This window comes from Chelonia mydas, chromosome 10 (genome assembly GCF_015237465.2).
Source record: "Chelonia mydas isolate rCheMyd1 chromosome 10, rCheMyd1.pri.v2, whole genome shotgun sequence".
Lineage (NCBI taxonomy): Eukaryota > Metazoa > Chordata > Testudines > Cheloniidae > Chelonia > Chelonia mydas.
This window is the reverse complement of record NC_051250.2, coordinates 55,456,819-55,469,329: the sequence shown is the minus strand read 5'-3', so window position 1 is coordinate 55,469,329 and position 12,511 is coordinate 55,456,819. Positions and strand designations below refer to the sequence as shown.

General features: G+C 39.2%; 1 protein-coding gene across 6 annotated transcripts in view; it reads right to left on the bottom strand.

Annotated features, from left to right (window-relative positions):
* The window catches only part of LRRC49 (leucine rich repeat containing 49), a 130,703-nt gene that overhangs the window by 40,022 nt on the left and 78,170 nt on the right, over positions 1–12,511 (bottom strand). For all 6 annotated transcript variants that reach the window (XM_043523938.1, XM_043523939.1, XM_043523937.1 and 3 more), the window contains one exon: positions 3,255–3,338. In XM_043523938.1, the coding sequence (XP_043379873.1) occupies positions 3,255–3,338 (84 nt within the window). The remainder of the gene's footprint in view (positions 1–3,254; positions 3,339–12,511) is intronic.

Sequence of the window (12,511 nt, the reverse complement as noted above, 5' to 3'; positions counted from 1 at the left end):
CCCCCAAGGGCTCCACTTTCTCCTTCTCACCTCCACTCCCCTCAGCCTAGGTCCCTGCTTCCTCACCCACCTACCCAGTTCTCCCCTCTGGGTCCCTGATTCCATCATCATCATCACTATGCCAAACCTTCCCATCCCCTTGCGGGTCATTGCTTTATCACTCCCAGGCACTCATTTCTCTCCCTCTGGGTCCCAGCTTCTCTGCCCCATTCAATCACCAAGTCCCCTTCCCCCACTAACCCCATGTCCCTGCTTCTTTTACCACTATTATAGTCCTCTCTGAGTCCCAGCTTCCTCCCCTCCACCTCCCTGACCTGTGAGACTCTGCTTTCCCTGCCTCATCCCTCCAGTCCTTGCTGCTTTCTCTCCACACTCACTGTTGCCCCCTCTTCTTCCTGTCCCCATTTCTCAAAATCACTCCACTTTCCCTGACCCTAGATCCTCACTTCCCCCTACAAACCCTCCCTGTGAAAACTGATTTATGTTAGAGTTCAAGATACTGACAACTCTCCCCATGCCGAGAGTTAAGCTACTGCCTCTGATATATGTCAGTGCAGCAGATGAGAGATTCCTCTGCTTGCGGCACCAGGCAGTCTGTGAATCAGGCTTTTCTACTGATCCAATTTGCTCTAAAAATCAACAGACTTGTGCCCATCGATGCTTAGAACATCTGCTGAAATTTTAGAATTGATCAGATGTGGTGTTCTGAAGTTATCATCATGTTACAGACAGAGAAATCTTAACGAGCTGAGTGTTAGACTTCACTTTGCACAGCCAGTAAGGGCAAAGCTTTTGTGTGCAGGAGACCGATTTCCTGGGGGCTGGCCCAGGAATGTGGAATGAACTCCCACAGAAACTAAGACTATCACAAACCTTAGCACCTTCCGTTCTAACTGCAACGGTGCATTTCTTTGACCTACTCTTCTCTGACAAACATATGTCAACATGTGTACCTACAGAATGGAGCAAGCAGTGTGTACTATTCCACTGGTGCTGGTAATCATCTCAAGGGTAACCACCAGTACCAGTACAAATTTCTATGCTCGTCTGACCTGTGAACTCATCTGTGGAGTATTGCAGGGTTCTAGTCTATGAGGCCTACTGGTGATGTGATCACTTTGCCACTGGTAATTACTGGAAGAGAGCTTGTTGGTGGAGTTCTTACATGACTAATGGGATCTTTAACATTTTGGCTTCTCCATGGTCTAAACCCCATCAAAAATGGTTTTCTACTTCAAATTTTGTATGTGTTGTGTTCAGATAGAGAATTATTTGACTATATTTAAGGTATACCAGATGAACCTTTGTGGATTATAAGAGTTGGTAAAATAGAAGCTCAATTTTTCCAAAGCTCATAATGCCCAATATACACATGCAAAATCAACTTCCATGTGTGTACCCGAAACACCAACTTGTGTGTGTGCAAAATTCTGCATCTACTTTCAAAAGTTTGGCCCTAAATACAAGTTATGGGCCAGATTATGCCTGGATGCTCCAGGGGTGCAGGATGGGTGGGGATAAGAAGCCTTATATCCTTTGTAACAGCCAGGTATAACTGTAGTCTCTGTGCTCAATTGAGTACAAAGACTGATTCCCTTAACTTGCCTTCCTTGGGGTGCAAGACAAATCAAGAAGGCATGGAGGAAGTCAGGCTATGACTCTGTCCCATCTATGTACCAGTTGCTTCACAACCCTGAAAGTTCTCCCAGCAGGGGCAGTCAACATCATTGACATTCTCTTCCACAACAGAAGTTTCCAAGTGCACATAGAACAGAGTTAGGAAGAAGAAAAGACAAAACAATGGTCTATCCCAAGGATCTGTGCTGGCACCCATGCTTTTCAACCTATACACAAACTTATGCTGTTCACCCTGTCCTGCAAGTTCACATACACAGATGACATTTGCTTAGACATCTAAGCACGGTCATTTCCAGAACTTGAAGATGCTCTAAACGCTGACTTGATTGAGATGGCTGAATACTGCAGTTGGTAGCATTTACAGCCAAGCATGTCCAACAGAGTTTCGTTTGTGTACCTTTTTTACAATGACAGAGCAGACCAAGAATTCAATATTCTTCTCAATGGACATATCTTGAAACACAAATCCCACCCACTCTACCTTGGAGTCACCCTAGATAGATCTCTCACATAGCTTAAACACCTGAGGAAAACTGTGACTGAACTGAGGACGAGTAACAACCTTCTAAGCAAATTGGCTGGCACTTCACAGGATGCTAGTGCTCAAACTCTGTGAACATCCAGCTTAGACCTCTGTTACTCTGCAGCAGAATATTGTGTTCTGGTGAAGCTCCATTTGTCTCATATCAAGTTGGCTGACACACAACTACACTCAACCACAAGCATTATAACTGGGACAATGTGACCCACACAGTACTGTGGGTCCCTATGTTAAGCAACATCACTCCTCCACAATCTGTCTTGAGGATATTACAGCTAGAATGGTTGAGAAAAACAGGGCAAAACTTAGCCTATCACCATGCACAGATCTGTTCAACCACCCAAGAGCACACTTTTCATCAAGGGACCTGTTGTGGGCCCTCTTGCCTTGCCCAGATTTCTCTGTGACATCATTGTTGCATGAAGAATGGTCCACACGTGACATCAGAAACCAGTCTCTTATAACTGACGCTGACCATGCATGCATCCAGCTCTGACTTGCCATGCTGCTCATGGGCCCTTCTGAACACATATCAAACAGGCCAGGGTCAACGTGAGCCAGCCTTCACAACTGGGGCCAATGAGATGCTGTGGCCAAAGACAGACAATATCACACATCACTGACTACTGCCTTCTGACCAGATTTGATGGTGGTCTGAGGGCTCTGCACTTTGCTCATGAGGCTCCCACAAATTGGCTTTGGCAAGCTCCACATCCAAGAAGAACTGGTATCATGTCAGTTTTGACTTATTATCATAGGTGTCATTTTTCTTGAGGTTAAAAATAAAAGTAGGTATAATTAAAGGAGACAGTGTCCTTTTAAACTACAGCACCAAGATATCAGAGCCTACCTTATTATGCAAAAGAAAAGGAGTACTTGGGGCACCTTAGAGACAAACAGCTCACGAAAACTTATGCTCAAATAAATTTGTTAGTCTCTAAGGTGCCACAAGTACTCCTTTTCTTTTGCGAATACAGACGAACACGGCTGTACTCTGATACCTTATTATGGTCAATACAACTAATGTATGGCATTTTATCTAATCTCAATTAGTGTTAGAAAGAATAGAAAATACCTTTAACAAGGTCTGTTTGTGGCTTTCACGCTTCTTCTCTTCCTCTTTTCTTGCTGCAACAGATGCCATGCGCCTTTCTTCTTCCTAGATGAAGAAATAAAATCAACTTTAGTAAAGCAGGAGTAACCTATGGAAAATGTAATTGACAAGCTTGTAAATTCTGATGTTTGAAAGGCAAATATATCTTCAGTGGTCTATTCACCAAAGGGTGACTTGCAGGCACTACTAAACATGGCTTGGTAACATTCCTATTTCTATCTTTACCTGACAATTTCCAAAGTTAACACTTCTATTCAGGATGTGAACCTGAATGCTTGTGCTGTAATGTTTTTGGTATAGAAATGTAAAGCTTTCTGTGTTCTAAATAAAAAGTGTTATTAAAACATTTCAATGAATAACTAAGTAAAATATACTCCCTTCAACACTTTTAGTGTTTACACAATCAATTTTTATACCAAGCTCTATCAAGAATTTATAGGAGCTTTATAGTTTAAAGGTGAGCTGAAAAGGGAGGAAAAAAATGAACATGTTCCCTTTTTTGCTTCTTTAGAATATATAAAGGCAGCCTGAACATTTTTGTTGTTGTTGATTGGTTGTTTTTCTTTTTTTTTTCTTCTTTTTTTAAATTCTGCTTGGTTTTTTACCATCAAAATTCAGATAATGGAAAATTGGAGCAGTGGTTAACTTATATTTACTTAAAGAACTTAAATAATTGAGAGGAGCAGCAGAGTTTAGTTGGACTGTTTGAAACTCTGTTGTGTTTTTATTAGAAACACAAATATTTCTCTTACTAAGGTTTAAAAATATTTTTACATATATTGAAATATTAGTTATTATTTTTATTAGCACACACTTATTTCAATGACTTGCATTTTAAATAAAGCAAACCTCTGTAAAAAATTCAGCACATCCACACCTTCAATTAAGGTGTTACAGCTCACAAAATATGTTGTGAGAACTCCCAGTGGCTCCCCAAGAAAACCCAAGGAAGATTAGACTTGACCTTTCTGATTTTTCTAAGCTGAAAAATAAATAGAAAAACCAACCAAACAGAACAAAACAAAAAACAATGCCAACAAATAAACCAAACCCTTTATAAAACATTTCAGGGGTTTTCTCCTACACCATAATGAAGCAAAACAGAGGCAAAAGCCCGGATCTTTAAAGTCTTTTGGCTTTAAGCATGATAACAGTAAAAGAAAGATCTACTTTTATTACTTATTACTCTGGGCTTTTGATTTTCTTTCCTGGTTCTTTCCAGCAATTTATTTTCAACAACATATAGCGTCCTCTAATCTTAGCAAGCTGCAGCAATTGTGTGAAGTTTCTTTGAGTGCTGATTCTTGTTATAGTAATGACTTAGATTTCTATCACTATGACATAATAAGCCAAACTGAAGGGAAAAAGAGAGTAGGGTTTTTGTGTTTATATAATTATTATTAAACAAGTTTCCTCTTGGTTATCTATTTTCACACATTGAGTAATTCTAATGCTATCACCCTGATATATACAGAACAACCGTCTATATAGTCATAACACATTTGAATATTGTTTAGAACATTTATTAACATTTTACAAATGAAACAAAAAATAAATAATCAATCTATGTAATCTAGACCACATTTCTGTGATAAAGACTTCATCATGTATGCAGTAACAGTAAACAGTAAGATTTATCTAGAAAGGCTCCAGTTTTCCTCAGGCCTCTGCCCAGGCACCCAGGCCAAATAAAGAAAATAATTTCTCAAGGTTAAGTAGGAATTTATCCAAAGTTTTTCAGGCTGTGCCGTACTACACATGTGAGTAAGAATAAAACAGGTCAGGGAGCCAATTAGCCAATGCCAAGAAAAAAAAAAAAAGACAATTTAACAGACTCAGATACTTAAAAAATTGCTACTCAAACAGGGGCACCATTTAGGCGGGGCTGGGCGAGGTTCCAGCCTCCTCCCCTCCCCCCCCCCCCCCGAGTTTTGTACCACCAGCTGGGAGAGACGTTGCTCGCTCTACTGCACCTTCCTCTCACCAGTCAGGAATAGTCGCTCCTTTCCCCCCTCCCCTCACTGGCCTATTATTTGCTCAGCAAAAAGAATGTAGTGGTGTATATGGCAGAGCCAGTAGCTCGACTGGGAGCTTCTGCAGTATTTTTTCATTCCTGAAACAAACATGCTGAAGGAGTGGTGGGGGAAGGAAGCTCTCAAGCTCCGTGCTTCGGTCGGAAGATGATTGCTACAGATTTCGTCATAATCTGCCCCTCACCTTCACATGTCTGTGACACCCTGGCACCCCCATGTTCATCACTGTCATATAATTAGGATACGTTTTGTACAAAGCATGCCTTGTGAAATATCATTCTAAAAGTCTTGATCTGCTAGACATTAATATCTCGTTGGACTGTATGTGCTATCATGTATGTGAAGTTATGCTATGTATGTGCTACTAAAACATGTTGTGAGACTGAGGACACCCACATGCAGCCTTTCAGGTACAACAATTAAAAAAAGGCCAAACAATGTTAATGGCTCATTGAGGAAGTGCACACAAGCGCAAGGAACTGTGTACAATAGAAACCTCTCAGACAGCACTACACAATGGGAACTATTTGACCCAGGTCACAGCAAAAGAGCTTTCCAGTAAGTTGGAAGGAGATATAAAAGGGGGAAATGACATCATGACTTTACCTCACTCTCCCTACAACACCACACCTGAAAGTACCAGAGGAACAAGACTGAAGGGGTGTGGGAGAAAAGTGCTGTTCCCAGGCAGGAAAGAAGGAAGACTGCTTGTTTGCACTATCTACCTAGGTGAGACACTGCTTGATTCAAATACTAACTAGTACATTAGACCTAGATTGTGGTTTTGTTTAATTTCTTATGGTAAACTACTGTGATCCGTTTCAGAGTAGCAGCCGTGTTAGTCTGTATTCGCAAAAAGAAAAGGAGTACTTGTGGCTACAGCTCACGAAAGCTTATGCTCAAATGAATTTGTTAGTCGCTAAGGTGCCACAAGTACTCCTTTTCTTTCTACTGTGATCTGTTTGCTATCACTTATAATCCCTTAAAAGCTATCTATCTGTAGTTAATAAATCTATTTTATATTTTATCTAAAACACTGTGTGTTGTTTGACGTGCAAAGGGCATAAATTTCAGCTCATGAACAAGAGTTGATGCACATCCACTTTCCTTTGTAGAAGTGGCGGACTGGGTAATAAATTCATACTGGTCAGGTTTCGACCAGGGCAGGACGGTACAGCTTTGGGGTCGTAGGCTGGGGAGCTGGGAGTATTTTGGCTGTAGTGTCTCTATTGTGGGTTCATGAGTGACTGGCCAAAGCATTCATGAACACAGCTGGGTGTTGTCCCTGCGTGTGGATGTTGGTGTGAGTGCAAGCTTGGAGGGCTGCACAGTTTGTCACAACGTCACAGTGCAAGAGGGAACCCAGACCAATGAGACAGAGGGCTCAGCTGCACCTCAGTTCCAGGTGTCACCCCTCAGGAGAACCCATCACAATGTCAACTTGTTAAAAAGGCAGAAGCAAGTCCCTTGTGACACCAGTAGACACAAAGCTGCTCAGCTGGGGGAGGGGGCTGTTTCCCCAGGCACATTCAGGAAATAATTATCCTCACAGACAGCCCAGCGTTGGTAGTTTCAGACAGTAAGAGCAGTCCTGCTGTGAAGAAGCGAGCATGAGCTACAACCACCATAAATATTGTTTAAATTACACTTAAAACGTTCTCATTTTTTTCAACTCTCTAATTTTTTAGTAAATTGCAGTACCCCAGTGTGGCCATTCATTTTCCTATTTAGTCCCACTTGTCTGAGAGAGTCTTTCCTTTGCTTACAATTGGCTTTGGGTCAGGTCCACAGGCTGTGACACAAAAACACCAATTCCTCTGTGAATGCCTGGCTCTTATGAAATCTCACCAGAGTGGGGTTGCACTTTTCTAGGACCTTTTTCCCAGAATATCTTTTGAGGAGCTGCTGGCTCTCAACTGCTTCCCTCAAATAACCATTTTGCAACTGTCTCTCCTTCTGTTCCAGCTGGTAAGTATTCTTATCTCCTGTTGTACTTACTCTTTAACATTTCTAACGATATAGCAATCTCACAAACTTGAGAAGCATCAGTGAATTTCACTGAGATGATATTTACTCTCACCATCCTTACAGCAACACACTAGAAACCGCCTTCCAATCTAATCCTTTGTATTTATCATAACTATTTGTATAAAACCTTCTGTGCACATAAACCCAAGCCAATCTGAACAATTTGCAAGATTTGGCTGCCAAAATTTGTTCATTATAGATCCACGCTGCTAACATCCATCATTTAATTATAGTCTAGATAGTGATTCTTTTTAAAGGTATAGACCAATGTTAATAAAAACAACTTTGTTTCAATAAATAGATTGGGCTACTATGGGGCTAGATTTTAAGTGTCTTTGGGCAATTAATGCAGTAGAAATCTGGCAACTCTGAATACACATATCTAAAATGTGAAGTTTGACCAGTCATGTTCATTTTGCTGATTTCTCCCAACCTGTTCCTCCAAATCCCATAATCCACCTCCTCTTCACGTCAGTGGGAAATGTATTAGTTCACGGTGCCAGTTCTTTAGTTGAAACATTCCTGTATGTACACACACACTGCTGGAGGTTGAAAGAATTCTGCTTTTCAGATGTGGTTTTCTGTTCTAAACTTACACGTTATCTTAAAATATAGCTTTAATTTGTGTTTGTGTATATTTTTTTCTTTTAGGGCTGTTGATTAATCGCGTGAGTTAACTGCGATTAATAAATTTCAATTGGTATTCTATTGTTTAACAGTGTGATTAAATATTTTTGGATGTTTTCTACATTTTCAAATATATCAATTTCAGTTACAACACAAAATACAAAGTGTACAGTGCTCACCTCATATTATTTTTGATTAAAAATGACAAACAAAAGAAATGGTATTTTTCAATTCACCTCATGCAAGTACTGTAGTGCAATCTCTTTATCATGAAAAAGAACCTAGAAATGTAGGGTTTTTTTGTTACATAATTACACTCAAAAACAAAAGAATGTAAACTTTAGAGACTACAAGTTCACTCAGTTCTTCTTGTTCAGCCGATTGCTAAGAGAAACAAGTTAGTTTGCATTTAGAGGAGATAATGCTGCCCACTTCTTAATTACATCACTTGAAAGTGAGAACAGGTGTTCGTATGGCACTGTTGTAGCTGGCATCGCAAGATACTTACATGCTAGATGCGATAAAGATTCATACCCCTCTTCATGCTTCGGCCATTGTTCCAGAGGACATGCTTCCATACTGATGATGTTCGTTAAAAAAAAATAACGCGTTAATTAAATTTGAGACTTAACTCCTTGGGGGAGAATTGTATGTCTCCTGCTCTTTTTACCTGCATCCTGCCATAAATTTCATGTTATAGCAGCCTCGGATGATGAACCAGCACGTTGTTTGTTTTAAGAACACTTTCATTGCAAATTTGACAAAATGCAAAGAAGATACCAATGTGAAATTTCTAAAGACAGCTACAGCACTTAACCCAAGGTTTAAGACTCTGAAGTAATTTCCAAAATCTGACAGGGACAAGGTGTGAAGCTTGCTTTCAGAAGTCTTAAAAGAGCAACACTCCGATGCACAAACTACAGAACCCGAACCACCAAAAAAGAAAATCAACCTTCTGCTGGTGGCATCTGACTCAGGTGATGAAAATGAACATCTGCACTGCTTTGGATCGTTATTGCGCAGAACTATTCATCAGCATGGACACATGTCCTCTGGAATAGTAGTTGAAGCATCAAGGGACATATGAATCTTTAGCACATCTGGAATGTAAATATCTTGCGATGCTGTCTACAACAATGCCATGCAAACACCTGTTCTCACTTTCAGGTGACATTGTAATTAAGAAGCAGGCAGCATTATCTTCTTCAAATGTAAACAAACTTGTTTGTCTGAGCGATTGGCTGAACAAAAAGTAGGACTGATTGGACTAGTAGGCTCTAAAGTTTACACTGTTTTATTTTGAATGCAGGGGGTTTTTGTACATAATTCTACATTTGTAAGTTCAACATTAATGATAAAGAGATTGCACTACAGTACTTGTATTAAGTGAACTGAAAACTATTTCTTTTGTTTTTTACAGTGCAAATATATCTAATAAAATAAATATAAAGTAAGCACTGTCCACTTTATATTCTGTGTTGTAATTGAAATCACTATATTTGAAAATGTAGAAATCATCCAAAAATATTTAAATAAATATTTAAATAAATGGTATTCTATTATTAACAGCACAAAAACAAAAATAAAAACTATACAGAATTAGTAATTAAAAGAAAAACTATCAGAAATGTACACATTCCTATAATGAAAATATAGAAGATAATAAAGCACCAAATTTGGTGTTTTCTACAGATTAACATTTGTACAGTGCTTTGGAAAATGTAAAGTTCTGTATATATGTTAAGTACTCTTCTTACTCAGAGGGCATTTATAACATACTATTTCATTACATCCCAACATTGTAACTGGAAATATTTGAGAGTACTTTTTGTAGACAACTAATTTTACACAATTTTTTTTGGTAAGTAAAATAGAAATAAAATGAGTCTGTGATATTCAATTCTGAATCATAGTCCAAAAGATTCATTTTAATAGTTAAACTGTTCCTGCCCCCTATCGTTCCACTGATTTAACTACCTCACTCAGTAAGAGAATTAAAAAGAGAGAAAGCAAAGGGTCTTTTCTGTAGACCATTGACTAAACTATATTAACTATGACAGGTTTCAGAGTAGCAGCCGTGTTAGTCTGTAACAGCAAAAAGAACAGGAGTACATGTGGCACCTTAGAGACTAACAAATTTATTTGAGCATAAGCTTTCGTGAGCTACAGCCAACTTCATCAGATGCACAGAATGGAACATATAGTAAGAAGATATTTATATATACAGAGAACAACTGTCCGAAATGGGCCATCTTATCACTTCAAAAGTTTTTTTTCCCCTGCTGATTATAGCTCCTCTTAATTAATTAGTCTCTTACAGTTGGTATGGGTATTTCCACCTTTTCATGTTCTCTCTATGTATAAATATCTTCTTACTATATGTTCCATTCTATGCATCCGATGAACTGGGCTGTAGCCCACGAAAGCTTATGCTCTAATAAATTTGTTAGTCTCTAAGGTGCCACAAGTATTCTTGTTCTTTATATTAACTATATTTTTCATATAACATTACTACTTACTAATGCTCAAGAAACTACATATTTGTCCCTAAATACAGGCATTTGGTAATGTTTAAGTCTCGCATCAGGACAATTAAATAACGCAGTAGAGCCATATTAGGTTAAATGTTCCTTGTTTACAGAAATCCAAATATTCTCATAGACAGTATTTTTAGAACACATATTTTCCAAGTAATAAAGAAATGTGAGCTATGAAGTGAAAAGCAAAGAGGTTCTCCAACACAAACATTTGAGAAGTATACTTTTTAACTTAATTTTATTTACTTCATAACCCCCTTCCAAAACCGTCAGAGAAAAGTTTGTTTTTGTTTTTTTTTTTTTTGGGGGGGGGGGGTCCCCTCTAAAATAGAAAGCTCCTGTAAGAAATAACAGGCTTAACTTTTCACTTTCATTTTTCAGAAATTTAAGACACTGACAGAGAATATACGCAGTCTAAAAAAAAAAGATCTTGATATATTAAAACGACTATACAAATACAATAACTCATTTTAAACTTTAAATAATGTGAAAGCACGCAAAGCAACTGGATAGATGAAATAAACAGGAACTTTATGACACACTTATCCTGTAAAACTTCACTACTACTAAGTCATTACCACAGTATCCGGTGGAAAATGAGATAGAGTACAATATACTTTAAATTATTTCCACAAAAAAAGTTAGCAAGTGACACCCACTAATAATTTTGCCATTGTCCATTCTTTTACTGTGGTTCCTAAAGATTGCTTTTCTTCTTCTAGCCCTACTTCCCTGGATGTGTCTCTATTCTTCTAATACTTTAATCCTTATCTTAAAACTGCCTTTCTTTTATTCTTCTCACTGCTATGTTCTTTCAATGATTTGATCTCTCTTTTCTTCTTGATAGTCCAATATTTCATTGGGTTGAACATGCAGGAAGACAAGAGAAGACTCGAGGGATGGGATTTAACTAGGCTACACCTTTAATAATTCATCTGAGAAATATCTGGCAATGCTTTGTACAGCGTAGCTCATATCTCCTTGTTAAAGAGCTACCATCAGCCCTTCTCCTCTCCAAGGTTCGTGCCAGCATATTGGTGGGACCCCACCACCCTCTCCTTGTCTGAGTACTAAGACTCTGGAGAAAGGAGGTGTCTTTTTCTTGTATCAGACATTAGAAACACCAACAGTGTTTCCCAGCTTCTTTAGGGGATGCCTTCCCCTGAGTTCACTTCCAATTCCAGTTTATCAGGGAACAGGACCCCTATTGGAACAAGTATCTGCAATGGACATCTGCCAAGATGCGACAATCTGAACCCTACCTTCATTCCCACTGGGTCCCTCAGTTGGTGTGGGGAAGATAAAAAAAACAAAACATCCTTCTTGGCCAATCTGGCAGTGAAGAAAAAATTCACTTCCAGTTGCAAAGAAACGACTAGCACGATGCCCACAGCAGACCCCCAAAAAACAGTCCTATGCCAATCACAGGGGAGGAAGGATGGGGGCTGCTTTTCCAGCATGCAATGGTGTCCTGACCCCTTTGGTGTTCCTGTTGCGCAGGAACCATTGGGCTTTCTCAGAGCTATTGCCCACCCACTCCCAAATGGCTAAAGAGCTGAAGGGGGAACCTTCCTTAAAGGGTCAACAGTCCTTTCCCTCCCTGCAGGTCCAGACAATCACTCTCACTCTTGAGGATACAGGTGTACTTTTCACTCTGTAACAGCCATGGTGATTTCTTTGTATTTCCTTGTTGATTCTTATTTTTGCTTTTTATTACTGTGTGCTTTTGTTACATTCACCCAATGTTTTATATTAAAGGTTGCACGCAAACAAGAAAGTGACTATATCTGTAGTTCTACCATGCTAGCAGCTGCCCCTGATGCTAATATGGCATAACATGGATAGTAGCACTCCAGATACTAATTGCAGCTGAACCCATTGCCATGCGGTAGGGCATGCTAGAGAACATTACAAATGAGCTCTGAGTAGGATGATAAATAGAGCATACTGGGATGCACATTCTGTTCCCACTTTAGGGTTATTTTATTTTATT